Source organism: Mauremys mutica, chromosome 11, assembly GCF_020497125.1.
Source record: "Mauremys mutica isolate MM-2020 ecotype Southern chromosome 11, ASM2049712v1, whole genome shotgun sequence".
In the NCBI taxonomy this organism is placed as follows: domain Eukaryota; kingdom Metazoa; phylum Chordata; order Testudines; family Geoemydidae; genus Mauremys; species Mauremys mutica.
In genome coordinates this window covers 48,290,043-48,305,494 of record NC_059082.1, presented here as the reverse complement: position 1 = coordinate 48,305,494, position 15,452 = coordinate 48,290,043, and the positions used below count along the sequence as shown (strand labels likewise).

The 15,452-nt window shown below is 43.0% G+C and overlaps 1 protein-coding gene across 4 annotated transcripts in view; it reads right to left on the bottom strand.

Annotated features, from left to right (window-relative positions):
• The window catches only part of IFT140 (intraflagellar transport 140), a 243,719-nt gene extending 233,745 nt beyond the window's left edge, over positions 1-9,974 (bottom strand). For 3 of the 4 annotated variants that reach the window (XM_044978900.1, XM_044978902.1, XM_044978901.1), the window contains exons 1-2: positions 9,828-9,971; positions 3,520-3,699 (exon numbers count right to left, since the gene is read on the bottom strand). In XM_044978900.1, coding sequence (XP_044834835.1) covers positions 3,520-3,666 — 147 coding nt within the window. In that variant the 5' untranslated portion in view covers positions 3,667-3,699; positions 9,828-9,971. Of the gene's footprint in view, positions 1-3,519; positions 3,700-9,827 lie in introns of all 4 variants that reach the window. The other variant, XM_044978903.1, reaches the window with a different exon arrangement.
• Between the last annotated feature and the right edge of the window lie 5,478 nt (positions 9,975-15,452).

Here is a 15,452-nt window from a genome sequence, read left to right as displayed (position 1 = left end):
TATGTCACATAGTCTCAGTATATCACCTTTAGCAAAAAGAAAAAAGAAAAAAAATCTCCATCATCCAGAAACAACCATACATAAGTTTGTGGTAAGAACCAGCAGATTACAAAAAAAGAGGTAATTGATGAAAAAATTGCCTGGTTTGTTTATGCAACAAACTCTCCTTTCCATATAATTGAGAACCCACACTTCATTAACATGGTTCAGTCATTAAGACCAGGATACAGTTCACTGAACAGAGTAGATGTTGCAGGCAAATTGCTGGATAAAGTTTATGAAAGAGAAACTGAGCAAAAGGTCTAGAGGGTAAAATTGTTATCCTGAGTCTTGATGGGTGGAGCAAAGTCCACAATGATCCTGTTGTATGTGCCTGTGAGACAACAGAAGGAGGGAATGTTTTCCTTACAGAAACAATTGATACATCAGGAAATGTACACACAGCAGAATACTTACAAGAAGTAGCAGTAAAAGCTATAACAAACTGTGGGGAAAAAAATTCAAACGTCTAGTACGCAGCTTGGTCACAGACAATACTGCAAATTTATCCAAGATGCGAAGAAATTATTTAGAAGAGAGTCCTAAGCTAACAACATATGGTTGCAGTGCTCATTTGATCTACCTCCTAGCCGAAGACTTCAGTGGTCCAGAAATAAAGCCTAATAGGGAAGTATTTTGCAATTTCAACAACAACCGCTTTGCAGCAGCTGCTCTGAAAAGAAGTGGGAGGAACCAAGCTAACTCTCCCACAAGACATGCGATGGAACTCAGTAGTGGACTGTTTTGAGCACTATATCAAGAACTGGCCTAATCTGATGACAGTTTGTGAACAAAAGCGAGAAAAAATAGATGGCACCGTGACAGCCAAAGTTCTCAACATTGGGCTTAAGAGAAATGTTGAACACATGCTGAGTACCCTGAAGCCTATTTCTGTAGCCTTGAACAAAATGCAGGGAAATAGCTGTTTCATTGCTGACGCTGTTGAAATTTGGAAGGAACTGAGTGAGATCTTAAAAATATGCACTGACATAGTTAAATTACAAGCATTTAAAAAAAACTAATGGGACAAGAACTATCTCCAGCTCAATATTCTCAATACTCGGTACCAGGGTCAAACCTTAACTGCTGAAGAAGAGGAGTTGGCTATGACATGGACATCCAGCAATCATCCCTCCATAATGCCAACTATAATAAACTTCAGAGGATGAACCATTCACAACATATTTGTTCGCTGATGATGTTTTAAAGAAAGTCACACCAGTGAACTGGTAGAAGTCACTTAAGTACTTGGATTCAGAGATTGTTGAAGTGATAATCTCACTTAACAGCAGTAACTTCTTCTGCCGGTGTAGAAAGAATTTTTTCCTTTGGACTAATTCATTCCAAACTGAGAAAACGTTTGGAACCTGAAAAGGCAGGAAAGCTTGTTTTTCTTTTCCAGATTATGAACAAACAGGAAAATGAAGGTGAAGACGACCGAGTTAGCTGCAGAAGCCAATATTTTAAGTTTCTCATATTGACCTGGCTGACATAGTTGATTAAATGTTTGGTTTTTTTTTTTAAATATTTCATTTAACTATTTTAGTTAAAAACAATTTTAACAAAAACAAACCTGATTTTAAAAATCTTGAATGTTTAAATCCAAAAATTCATATGCTTGTTTTGTTAAAATATTTTATGTTTGCTGTTGAAGAAAAAAAAATCCAGAATACATAACATTTTTGTTTTAGTTAAATAAAACAATTTAAATGTCTGTCTGGTGATGTTCTCCTCCTAATACAGCATGGCAAGCAAATCCACCAAATATTAATGATTAACCTGTTGAATTGGAGATATTTATGAAGTCATTGGGATGTCAACTATCTGCTTCAATTACCTTTGGTAAATGAAATAACCAATCATTCATTTTCGGATATAGCTGTAAAACTAATCTGAATAGTTTTCAAAATAAATCACTTAAAAATGTATAGTGTGTACCTTCTAAAAATGAAACCTACATCTATCTCTGAGTTGTGAAGAATATGTATTAAGGTTATAACAACCAACAAAAATGCACTTTTATGTAGTAATCTATGATTAAAGTGAGTCTTCCTGACTAGTTATTTAAATCAAATTCACCCTGCTTGAGAAGTCAATAAACAGTTCTTGGGGAGGGAGTCACTGTCCACACTAGGGAAATCATGCTAGAACTGCAGTAAGCAATAACCATAACACGGACAGATCCTATATAATAAAGTAATCTGACTAGCAAACTGGCTCACCCTCTGGGTGGAGAAATTATTCTGTTTTTTACATTCCCTGATACAGAGAACACAGATTCAAGCTAAGCCTCAATAAATATTTCCTTGGTGCTGAATATCCCAGGGCTGCCCGGGGGGGGGCAAGTGGGGCAATTTGCCCCAGGCCCCACAGGGGCCCCCCCACGAGAATATAGTATTCTATGGTATTGCAACTTTTTTTTATGGAAGGGGCCCCTGAAATTGCTTTGCCCCAGGCCCCAGGCGTCTGGGCGACCGTGGAATATCCCAAGATAAATTTTGGCTTGGTGTTCACAAGAACTAAGCAGGCATCCATTTCACTGTCATTTTTTTCCCCTTAAATCAAACTAATGACTTCTCAAGCTACATTCTTCTTGCTTTGCCTATTATAAATTTCAAATATTGTCAATGGAAATATTTTTCCTTGGTTTGCGTGTACACAGGGGGAAAAAAAAACAAACCAACATTTAGTGATAAAAATCCAATTCTTCCAAGCCTAATTAAGCCTAACAGCTTTAAACCTAATAGAGGCTAAATCATAATATACTGATTGTCATCTTGGGACATTATTATTCTATGATTCTATCAAGTTGCAGTGGGGGAGGTTTAGGTTGGATATTAGGAAAAACTTTTTCACTACGAGGGTGGTGAAGCACTAGAATGGGTTACCTAGGGAGGTGGAGGAATCTCCATCCTTAGAGGTTTTTAAGGTCAGGCTTGACAAAGCCCTGGCTGGGATAATTTAGTTGGGAATTGGTACTGCTTTGAGCAGGGGCTTGGACTAGAGGACCTCCTGCGGTCCCTTCCAACCCTGACATGAAGTAATGTTTAATCCATGGTATGTTGCTGTATATTTGGCAGGTATAGTTGTATTTCTCATTCTATGACCATTAGGTAGCCCCTAGATCAACAGTATGCTGGCAATCAGCCCAAAGAAAAATAAAAAAAGCTAGTAGTCTGTAAAACTCAAGGTGGTGTTTCTGTTGTATAGATACAATTAATTCATGAGGAACTCACTGCTGACTTCAGGAAAGTCTAAAATTAAATTAGGGCAATTTGATTAGCCATCAATATCACTGAACATTATGAGCAACCAAAATTGATAGAGAAGGATTCCAGGAATATAAACTAGCCTACAAAATATATGTATTTAAAAAAACCTGCTAAACTTCATAATTCTGTTCCACCACAGATATAACAGCAATCAAGAGATCACAGCAAAGTAACATCAAGACCAAAGTAGAAGTTCCTGGATGCTTACCTGTTCCAAATAGATATCCACACTGCCTCCAGATGTTGGGCTAACGGAAGCAACAGCCAGAAGTGGATGAAAAGGGTGCCAAGTTATGTGGGAAGGGGACCCAACTGAATCAGGGACTTCTATTCTGTGATCAACATACACAGCCATAGTGACATACACAGTCCTAGGTAGAGTCCAGATCTGTGCAAGGAAAGAAAAAAAAACATTTCTAACAGATTAAATTAAGAACTGGGCAAGATTAAAAAAAATCATGTCTTCTTCCACTGTATTATGGTGAAAATAAAAAGGGTGAAAATGACATTTTGGTACAACCTTTAAAAGCACAAATTTCCATACTGAAATAGTCCAATGGTCCACAAGCCAGTATCTTGCCTCTAGCAGTGGCCTGAACTGGATTATTTCAAAGGAAAGTGAAGGAATCCGGAATTTCCCTGGATCCTGGAACCTTCATGAGTTCAACAAGTGTATGAATAATGACTCCTTGCAGAGTAAAGGTTTCAGGATAAAATCTTTGGCTCCTGCTCATAGGTTTCTGCATGCTCTCAAGAATAAAATTAAGAGGAAAGAACCCAGGCAGATAGAGGAGGAGATGGACCCATCTTGTGCTAGGGAAGAGAAGCTGAGAAATGGTAGTCACTGACAAAATTCAATGTGATTTCAGGCATCTAATCTGAGATGTATGCCTGAAATTATTTGTAAAATACACAACAACAACAAATAACCCCTTCTCTCCTAATCCCTCCTGTGCCCCCTCCTCCCCAACCCGCTTCTGCAGCCCCTTCCTTCCCTAACCCATGTACTTCCCTTCTGTGCCCCTTCTCCTCTAATCCCTCCTGATCCCTAAACCCTGTACTCCCTTCTCTCCAACCCCTCCTGCACCCTTCTTAACTAACCCCTGCACTGTTCCAACTTCGCCCCTAACCCCTGCACCCCTTCCTGCACCCACATGGGGAAAGTGACCTGGATGCATGGAGCGGCTGGCATTGCTGTTCGGGTACACCTCCAATGCTGCTCCTCCATGGCCCCTCCTCCCTGGGAGGGAGGGAGCAAGCAGCAATATCCAGCACTCCCTGCATCCAGGTCACTTTCCCCACCTGGGCTGTGTAAGGGGAGAGCAGCAGCTCTTAACACAGCACAGGTGAGCAAAGGACCTGGATGTAGGGAGCCATGCTGTTTCTCCTCACACACACCCTCACAACCCCCAGGGGGGGTATGGAGAAACTTTGTGGGGGGGAAACAATTTGTATAGTGGGGGGTGCAGAGAGCCATTGAACAAAACAGTAAACCCTGTATATAATGGAAACCACTCCAAGCCAGGGGGTGCAGCAGCATCCCCAGCACCCCTAGTTGCAGCACCTATGCTGCTCGCCCCCGCCTCCCCGTTCCTCTGCTGGGAGGAAGCAGGGAGAAATCTGGGCACTCTTCTGCCAGCATTCACCTCTGTGCTGCCACACAGCACCCTCCTGACCATGACATCCACACAGCCCACCCCTAAGGTTGGCGCTGCCCATATGGGTTTCGGTGTGGGGCGAAAGGTGACAGCTAGGGGTGTGCAGTCAGAGTATTTGGGTGGCCTGTACCATGATGCAATCTACTTATCTGGTGGACCATCCTTGTTTGGTAAAGGCCTCATATAGGGTATGTCTACACTTAAAACGCTACAGCGTAGACACTACCTACATCAACAGAAGGGATTCCCATTGGTGTAGATAAGCCACCTCCCCAAGAGGCAGTAGCTAGGTCAACGGAAGACTTCTGTAGTGCTGTCTACACCAAGAGTTAGGTTGGTAGAGGAACGCCTCTCAGTGATGTAGATTTTTCACATCCTTGAGAGATGTAACTATACCAACGTAAATTCCTAGCATGGACCAGGCCTAACTGTGTTAAGGTATATATCCCTGACTTTCTCCTCGGATTACGTTCTGTGGTATCTGAGTGCGTGGTTGTAGAGAACAGATTTATTGGTGTGTCTGGGGTGGTTACTGGGTCTTTGAAGGTAGGTGGGCTGATCCATGGGTTTCTTGTATACTGCTGCATGTAGAGTTCCATTGTTGAAGCTGATCATGGTGTACAGGAAGTTTATGCTAGTGCTGTGCTGTGGAGCGAGTTTAATGGATGTAGGGGGGAGTTATAGTGGAAATATGAGGGAGTTTAGGTCATCTGTGCAGAGGATGAAAATGTCATCAATACAGCTCAGGTAAATCATTAGTTTCGTGATGCATTTGTCCAGAAATTCTTCTTCAAGGTGGCCCATGAAGAGGTTAGCGTTTTAGGGAGCCATCTTAGTACCCATTGCTGTTCCTAGGGTATGGGCAAAGTGTTTTGTTGTTCAATGTAAAATTGTTATGCAGGAGGATTAAATACATGAGTTTGTTGATGTGTTTGGGCTGGATATCAGAGGGTTGTCCATTGTCTTGTAGATATTTGAGGCAGGCCGTGACCCTATTATTGTGAGGTATGTTGGTGTATAGGGAGAGGACATGCTTGGTGGCAAGGATGGTGTTCTGAGGGAGGTTGTTAATGTTTCAGAGTTTTTGGAAAAGTCAGTTGTATCACAGAGGAAGCTGGCCCTTTGCATGGTGAGTGGTTTGAGGATGGTTTCTAGAAGTCTCTGTAGACCTTCAATAAGAGTGCCATGGCCAGATATGATGGGTCTGCCTGGTTCCATTGTTTGCATATCTTGGGAAGCTTGTAGAAGTCCCCGGGGTGAGTAAGTGGGGGATGAGGTTGTAGAGATTCTCTTGTAGTTATTTGGGGAAGGATTTGAGGATATCCTTAAATTCCTGGGTAAATTGTGGTGTAGGATGTTCTTTGAGTTATTTATAGTAGATGTATTTAGCTGAGACACTGAGTAAAAGCTAAATGCATTTCCCAGACCTGAAGAAGAGCTCTGAAAAGCTCAAAAGCTTGTCTCTCTCACCAACAGAAGTTGGTCCAATAAAAGATATCACCTCATCCACCTTGTCTCTCTACTATCCTGAGACCGACATGGCTACAAAAATACTACATATATTCCAAAAGGCATAGACTGTAGTTAAAATCTAGTTAAACATAAATGTGAAATCCTTGCAGATTTGGTAGTATTACCATGTAATTTTAGAGTCAACCCCCAACAGAGGACACTCCTAGTTTCTCTCTGAATACCTACATGAAATTGCCATAATAACCTTACTTATATATTTAAATAACTAGACCACAGTACTGAGTCAAAGCTCTAAAACCACACCAGTGATGCTTGCTGTAACCTGGTAAATGAGATATCCACACATTCACTGAAGCATCAAACTTCTGATTTTGTAGCTTTGCCTCTGAAGATCCAGAAGTGTTTAACCCCTTTAAACTTACCACACCTAAGAAATGTTTTCAAACATAAGACCAGGATTGTCTTTCATTGCTGTAAGTTCCATAACTTTTTATTTTTTTACAAAGTCTCAAACAAGAGAGCCTCTCCTTGGAAAGTTAGAGACTTCAGTCACATGGGTGATTAAATCCATCATGAAATACAACATCTACAAATATGCCAGTCTTTATCTCCTTAATAATCTCCCAAACCCAGGCTACACTAGCTCCAATGCATTTTCTTAAATATGTTTTAAGTGACTAGCAGCCAAATAGTATTTTAATCGTTGCCGCAGAGCTCTGGCCTAAGTATCAACCCCAAATATACAAGGGATACTTCTGAAATACCACCAAGGTGCCCCAAACATGTTTCGAGAACTTGGAGTTGAAGTACTCTTTTGGGACTTTGGCTCTCAATGGGTCTCCATTCAGGCACAGCAGTCCATAAGTGTATATATGCTCTTTCAACACCCTTAATCGTTAGAATCTGCATGCCTACTAGTAGTTCATTAAGCAATGTGAGTAACATTTTTCACATGAGGTTTGTTCTCTCTCATATCCAAGAGATAATTGTGTGTGCAGTGGAACATTTTATTTTGGTAGGGTTTTGTTTTGGAACTTTAAATAGTAACGTCTTTCAAACTAAAAATCAAACTTCTTAAGAGAGAGGGAGAATTTTTTTTTTTTAATCCAGATTAGCAAATTTAAGGTTGAGGTTGTTGCAATGCATAAAAACAAACCAGCACACCATTTGAACAGTCCTCATCCACAGCTGCACCATTTAGATTCAGGCAAACAAATTATGATTACAGTTCTTCTGTCCTGATCTCCACAACTCCTAAAGATGTTTATATTCCATGTGTGATATATCAGCTGAGCTACCCCAGATTCCAAATCAACTTCTTCAACAAAGGTTTCCCCTCTTGCTCAGTTACATACCTGTCAGTGAATCCAGCAGCAAATACAATAAACAAACAAAAAGAACAGGAGTACTCGTGGCACCTTAGAGACTAACAAAAACACTAACCCAGGGACCTATCCTTGCAACAAAGCCGATGTCAACTCTGTCCACATATCTATTCAAGTGACACCATCATAGGACCTAAATCACATCAGCCACGCCATCAGGGGCTCGTTCACCTGCACATCTACCAATGTGATATATGCCATCATGTGCCAGCAATGTCCCTCTGCCATGTACATTGGCCAAACCGGACAGTCTCTACACAAAAGAATAAACGGACACAAATCTGACATCAGGAATCATAACATTCAAAACCCAGTAGAAGAACACTTCAACCTCTCTAATCACTCAGTGACAGATGTTAAGGTGGCAATTTTGCAACAGAAAAGCTGCAACAGACTCCAACAAGAAGCTGCTGAACTTGAATTAATATGCAAACTAGATACCATTAACTTAGGTTTGAACAGAGACTGGGAATGGCAGGTGATTACACTAATTGAATCTATTTCCTCATGTTAAAGTATCCTCACACCTTCGTGTCAACTGTCCGAAATGGGCCATCTGGATTATCACTTCAAAAGTTTTTCTCCCCTGCTGATAATAGCTTCTCTTAATTAATTAGCCTCTTACAGTTGGCATGGGTACTTCCACCTTTTCGTGTTCTCCATATGTATAAATATCTTCTCATGCATCTGACGATGTGGGTATTCACCCACGAAAGCTCATGCTCCAAAACGTCTGTTAGTCTATAAGGTGCCACAGGACTCTTTGCTGCTTTTACAGATCCAGACTAAGACGGCTACCCCTCTGATACTATCTTCTTACTGTGTGTTCCATTCTATGCATCCGATTAAGTGGGCTGTAGCCCATGAAAGCTCATGCTCAAATAAATTTGTTAGTCTCTAAGGTGCCATAAGTACTCCTGTTCTTTTTGCTGATACAGACTAACACGGCTGCTACTCTTAAATCTGTGCCCTTTATCTGCAGTTTTCAAAGCCAGGTTTCACAGGACATTGTCCATATAAATTCAGTTTTAAAAAATGCTGTTACCCATTTAAGAATCTAAAGTAGTAAATTTTAAAGTGAAAAGGACTGTAAAAGTCTAATTTAGACCCTGAACCAACAATGAACTCCATGTGGGCAGAATCCATTCATCTTTACCAAAAGACACTGGCCAATTACTCTCCCTCTCCCCCCCTCATCCCCCCAGTTTATTTATTAGTTCGCATTTTTGTGTTCAAATTATTTATTAAAATGTACAGCAACAAAGAAGCAGTTCATCAGTAAACAAATCAAATGGACTGTTAAACAGAAAAATAAAATATTTTACAAACTGGAAAAATAATATAAAAAACCCCTTTTTCTAATCATGATTAAGCATAAGATTTGATTCTACAACAGGTATCTTCAAGATCACTCCCTTCCACTACAGTAAAAGATCTGACCCTTAACTGCAAGTTTCTTAAACTCTTTCAATAGCCGTCTTCTCCAATGTGTAGCTCATATTCATTACGTTGGTGGTTCGTGCGTTCCTCTTACAACCCGAGGAGACTCTCAAAAAATTTCAAGTGTATGTTTATTATGTTGACATTAAATTCCACAGGGTAAGAAGCTGGGTGCAAATGCATTCGGTCGGTGCTTACAGACTCGGAGAGCGCTGGAGCGCTGTAACGCAGGCAGTATGTAGTGTAACAAACTGCTACTGGCAGCAAATTACGTCAGATAGTTTTTCACACTTCGCCGGACTGGAGGCCAAGAGACCCCCGCGCACACACAGATTCCGAAGGCTAAATTGGGCCCATAACCAGACCCCGAGCTCCCACCCCTCCCGAACAGACCAGACGCCCGCAGGACGAGCCCGACCCCCCGCACCAGGCCGGACAGGCCCGGCGCCCGAATAGCTTCTCGCAGAGGTGGGGGCAAAGCAACCGCACGCCCGGCCGTTCTCTGAGGCCTGCGGCCCGGGACCCCTCTGTCCGCGCCCCGCAGTTCCACGCACTCTTACCCGCCGCTAGCAACAGCGCAGATGGCCCAGTGCGTGGGGACAAGGACCCGCAGAGGCCTGCGTAGCGGCCTCCAGACCTCCACTCGCACCGAGATGCTTAGCGTTACCCCTGACAACGGCAGAGCCCATGCCACGGAAACCGCCGAACCCTCCCACCGGAGAAGCCGAACGGCCACGGAAACCGCCGAACCCGCCCGCCGGAGAAGCCGAACGGCCACGGAAAGCGCGAACCCAAACGCCGAAGAACGGTCTCACAACTGCAGGAATGGGGCTGGCCCTTTAAATGAGGAGGTGAGAGGAGGGGCTGCTCCGCCCCCACCACAGTCCCGAGCAGCGTGCGCCGCCTGTCCGGCCTGCCCGTGGCTGCTCCCCTTGGTGGGAGGAGATCACACCAGCTCTCTTTTTATAGGAGCTTTTTCACCAGTAGCTCTAAAAGCACTTCACAAAGGCAGTCAGTCTCATAACCCCCCTTTACAGGTTGGGAAACCAAACCACAGAGCAGGGAGGTGACATGCCAGGGTCACCCAGCAGGCCAGTGACAGAGCTAGGAATAGGAGAGAAGGTTACTCACCCTGTGCAGTAACTAAGGTTATGTCTCTATGGGTGCTCCATGGTGAATACAGCAGCGCCCTATGTGACAGGTTGGGTCACAGAAACCCACTTGGAAACTGAAAACTGATGTGCCAAGACTACTTCTGCCCCTGCTTTCCCTGCCTGCTTGAGACTCCAGCACCCTGTCTTGTTAAGCCAGTCTGCTCCAACACAAACCGAAGGTCTGAACCACATGCCCCAAATAAATCCATTTTACCCTATATAAAGCTTATACAGGGTAAACTCATAAAATGTTCGCCCTCTATAACACTGATAGATATGCACAGCTGTTCTCCTCCCCCCACACCCAGGTATTAATGCATACTCTGGGTTAATTAATAAGTAAAAAGTGATTTTATTAAATACAGAAAGTAGGATTTAAGTGGTTCCAAGTAGTAAAAGACAGAACAAAGTGAATTACCAAGCAAAATAAAACACACAAGTCTATGTCTAACACAGTAATAAAACTGAATACAGATAAAATCTCACCCTCAGAGATGTTTCAATAAGTTCCTTTCACAGACTGGACCCCTTCCAAGTCTGGGCACAATCCTTTCCCCTGGTACAACTCTTGTTCCAGCTCAGGTGGTAGCTAGGGGATTTCTCATGATGGCTGCCACCTTTGTTCTGTTCCACCCACTTATATATCTTTTGCATCCTTTGTCCCTCTCTGGGTTTGCACCCCCTCCTTCTCAATGGAAAAGCACCAGGTTAAAGATGGATTCCAGTTCAGGTGACATGATCACATGTCACTGTAAGACTTCATTGCACACTTGCCAGCACACACATATACAGGAAAACTTACAAGTAAAATAGAGCCATCTACAGTCAATTGTCCTGGTTGATGGGAGCCATCAAGATTCCAAACCACCAGCCCACACTTTGCATAATTACAATAGGCCCTCAGAGTTATATTTCATATTTCTAGTTTCAGATACAAGAGTGATACATTTATACAGATAGGATGACCACACTCAGTAGATTATAAGCTTTCTTATGATACCTTACAAGAGACCTTTTGCATGAAGCATATTTCAGTTATATGAAATTAGCATATTCAAACTCATTAGCATATTTTCATAAAATCATATAGAGTACAATGTCAAACCCCCCGCCTGTGATTGGAGATCTTCATGAGCAGTGCCTGTCAGACTGCACATGTGCACTGTGTGTCTGACAGGCCCTAGTTCCTTCTCTACCACAGAGCTAACATTGCAGCTCTAACGCAAAGTGAAGAGGGCAGGTAGAGGAGCACCCATAGGGACACACATCTCAAAGAACATCAGTTACCGCACCGGGTGAGTAACCTTCTCTTCTTCTTCAAGTGACATCTCGCTGGGTGCTCCACTGTGAGTGACTAGAGAGCAGTGCCCCTAATTGGAAGGCTGGGGCTTTGGAGCAGCATTTACTATAGCTGATACCTCTTCTCATAGGAGGGGTTCGTGCGAAGGGTCCCTGAAGAGGGATGAGGAGGGAGGGTGGCGGGATGGGACAGATGGGAAAGGGATGACATATCCTTCCCTGATGACCTCCAAAAACCACTTGTCTGAGGTAATTAGCCTCCATAACGGGAAGAAAGGGGCTAGGCTGTTGCCAAATTGATGTGATGTCGAAAATAGTTGACATGACTGGAACAGTGGAAGGCTTCTTGGGGCCTCAACCACAACTCCAGCCAAACAATTGGCTGGAGATGTATGTCTGCATTTGGTACATGGCTTCTGTCAATGTTGGGTATCGCATTGCCACTGTAGGGTATAATGCAGAGGTCAGAATTCTGGAGAAAGTTGATACTGCCCTGGGTGTCTCTGGTGCTGGAGTATAAATACTGAGAGAGGGGACAGTTGCTCAGGAATCCTTAAGGGAGTCATCCATATGCTCCATGAATAATCTGGGACCTTCAAAGAGTAGGTCCTCTACCGTGATTTGTACTTCTTTAGGAAAGCCCAAGAGGTGCAGTCATGACGCCCACCTCATAACAATGGCAGTTGAGATACTTGTTCTTTAACCCAAAGGCCCAAATACACATGCGGGGAAACAGAACAGCACCCCTTCACCCTGTGGTGGAAGGTAACTTTCTGCAATTGGCTTTTAAAAGTGTGTGTGTTTTAAAAAAAAATTTAATTAGCTTTAATGTTAAAATTGTGAGATAGGGGTCTGTGCACAACACAGGTGCGGGTTTTTTTTAAAGTATATGGCTGCAAACTGTTGGTTTGGTTTGTTTCAAACTAACAGGGTTTTTTACTCTGCAAAATGTGATATATTTTTAAAAATAGGTGGTCTGTCTTTTTTACATTAGTTTTGATGTTTAAATTGTTCTTAGTGATGGGGGGGGCTATGCTAGAGATAAGTATGGGTTTTTTAAAAGTATTTGGTTGCAAACTGTTTTGGTGTGTTTAAAGCTCCTGGGTTTGTTTTTGTGTGTGTGTGTGAGAGATAAGGTATTCTTTGGTTTTGTTTACAAAAGGGTACTACAGGCTGGTAAAATCATAATAGTGGATTTCTTCACCAGAGTTAAGTTTGTAATATAGGCGGATAGCATTAGTCCTCCCTGCAAAAAGAGCATCCCTAGGTATGGAGGCTGAGGCAGCTGGGCTTAGTTTAAGAAATCTGCAAGCTTCCTGTCTGTTTCGATCATCACCCCCCATGTTACCAGATTTGCCTGTTACCTTGGCATATGCTCATTTATTCGGGTTACTCTTCGGGGGGGAAGTGGGGGTCCTGTAATTCTATCAATGTACTGCTTACATAAGAACAGCTGTACTGGGTCAGACCAAAGATCCATCTAGCCCAGTATCCTGTCTACCGACAGTGGCCAATGCCAGGTGCCCCACAGGGAGTGAACCTAACAGGTAATGATCAAGTGATCTCTCTCCTGCCATTCATCTCCACCCTCTGACAAACAGAGTCTAGGGACACCATTCCTTACCCCATCCCGGCTAATAGCCATTAATGGACTTAACCTCCATGAATTTATCCAGTTCTCTTTTAAACGCTGTTATAGTCCTAGCCTTCACAACCTCCTCAGGTAAGGAGTTCCACAAGTTGACTGTGTGCTGTGTGAAGAACTTCCTTTTATTTGTTTTAAACCTGCTGCCTATTAATTTCATTTGGTGACCCCTAGTTCTTATATTATGGGAATAAGTAAATAACTTTTCCTTATCTACTTTCTCCACAGCACTCATGATTTTATATACCTCTATCATATCCCCCCCTTAGTCTCCTCTTTTCCAAGCTGAAAAGTCCTAGCCTCTTTAATCTCTCCTCATATGGGACCCGTTCCAACCCCCTAATCATTTTAGTTACCCTTCTCTGAACCTTTTCTAGTGCCAGTATATCTTTTTTGAGATGAGGAGACCACATCTGTACACAGTATTCAAGATGTGGGTGTACCATTGATTTATATAAGGGCAATAATATATTCTCCTTCTTATTCTCTATCTCCTTTTTTATGATTCCTAACATCCTGTTTGCTTTTTTGACCGCTTCTGCACACTGCGTGGACATCTTCAGAGAACTATCCACGATGACTCCAAGATTCCTGATTTGTTGTAGCTAAATTAGCCCCCATCATATTGTATGTATAGTTGGGGTTATTTTTTTCAAAGTGCTTGTGTCACTTGTGTTTTCATATGGAGCTCTGCTTCTCCCTTCTGCAAGTCCCCTCCCAGTGGAGCTATCCTGCAAGACCTAGGTTCCCTAGAGCTGGGTTTCTCCAACCCCAGGACTGGATGAACACACCCACACCCACACATACATTAACAGAGCAAATCTGAGCAGACTGGGTCAATCAGTACTGTCAAGGTGACCCCTTATTTGTCCTTGGACTCACTGGGCTGGAGGAAACAGAACTTTCAAGAAAAAAAACCAGGAGTACTTGTGGCACCTTAAAGACTAACACATTTATTTTAGCATGAGCTTTCGTGAGTGAGCTCACTCACGAAAGCTCATGCTAAAATAAATGTGTTAGTCTTTAAGGTGCCACAAGTACTCCTGGTTTTTTTGCGGATACAGACTAACACGGCTGCTACTCTGAAACAGAACTTTCAAGCTGCCTCTCCTTATATGCCCCTGGGCTCCTTGGACTGGGTCAAGCAGCACTTTAAAGCTGTTACCCTTACGCGTCCCAGATTCAGCACATCTCTATCCCCACTCTCACATCACAATTGTACTGGCAGTAACCTACTTGATGAGCAAACCCCACAGTATTTTGGGCACTGCAGGGATCTTTAGCTTAGGTAAAAGAAGCGTTGCTGTAGAGTGAATGGGGGAAGCTAAAAAACACAAAAGAGTAAAGTTCAGCGAGAGAGAGAGAAGCAACCAACTTAACCATAAAAGTTATTTATTGAATAATACTGATAACTAGACAAGGAGGGCTAAACCAACATAACCTACATTATTAAAGGGTAATACCTAAGGTAGAAAGGAAAACGAATAGAGAGAGAGAGAGAGAGAAGGGGATCTCACTGCTCCCTGAAGCTTGAACTGATTGGGGTTCCCAGGTGATGGTGGTAGCTGAGGGTCCTGAGGGCAGGAGACAGGCAGAGGGTATGGCTACACTGGCGATTTGCAGCGCTGGAAAGCCTCTACCAGCGCTGCAATTAGTAAGTGGCCACACCTGCAGGGCACTTCCAGCGCTGCAACTCCCTGGCTGCAGCGCTGGCCGTATACCTCACTCGGCATGGGGAATAAGGATTCCAGCGCTGGTGCTGCAGCGCTGGTCATCAAGTGTGGCCACACACCAGCGCTGTGATTGGCCTCCAGGGTATAAGGTGTATCCCAGAATGCTTTTATAAATTACTCTCTTTGTTTTGTTATGCAGCCTCTCTTTGTTTTGTTGTGAACGAGCTCCGATCGGAGCTCCGTTCTGTACCTGGCTGTAAACAATCAAATGAGAGGCAGGCAGGAATAGTGAATGAAACAGAACGGAGCCGATCGCTCCGTTGAACTGCTTATCTAAAAAAACAAACACTGATCACAGCAAACAGGAGCTATCTGTACCTGGCTGTGAACGATCAAATGAGAGGCAGGCAGGAA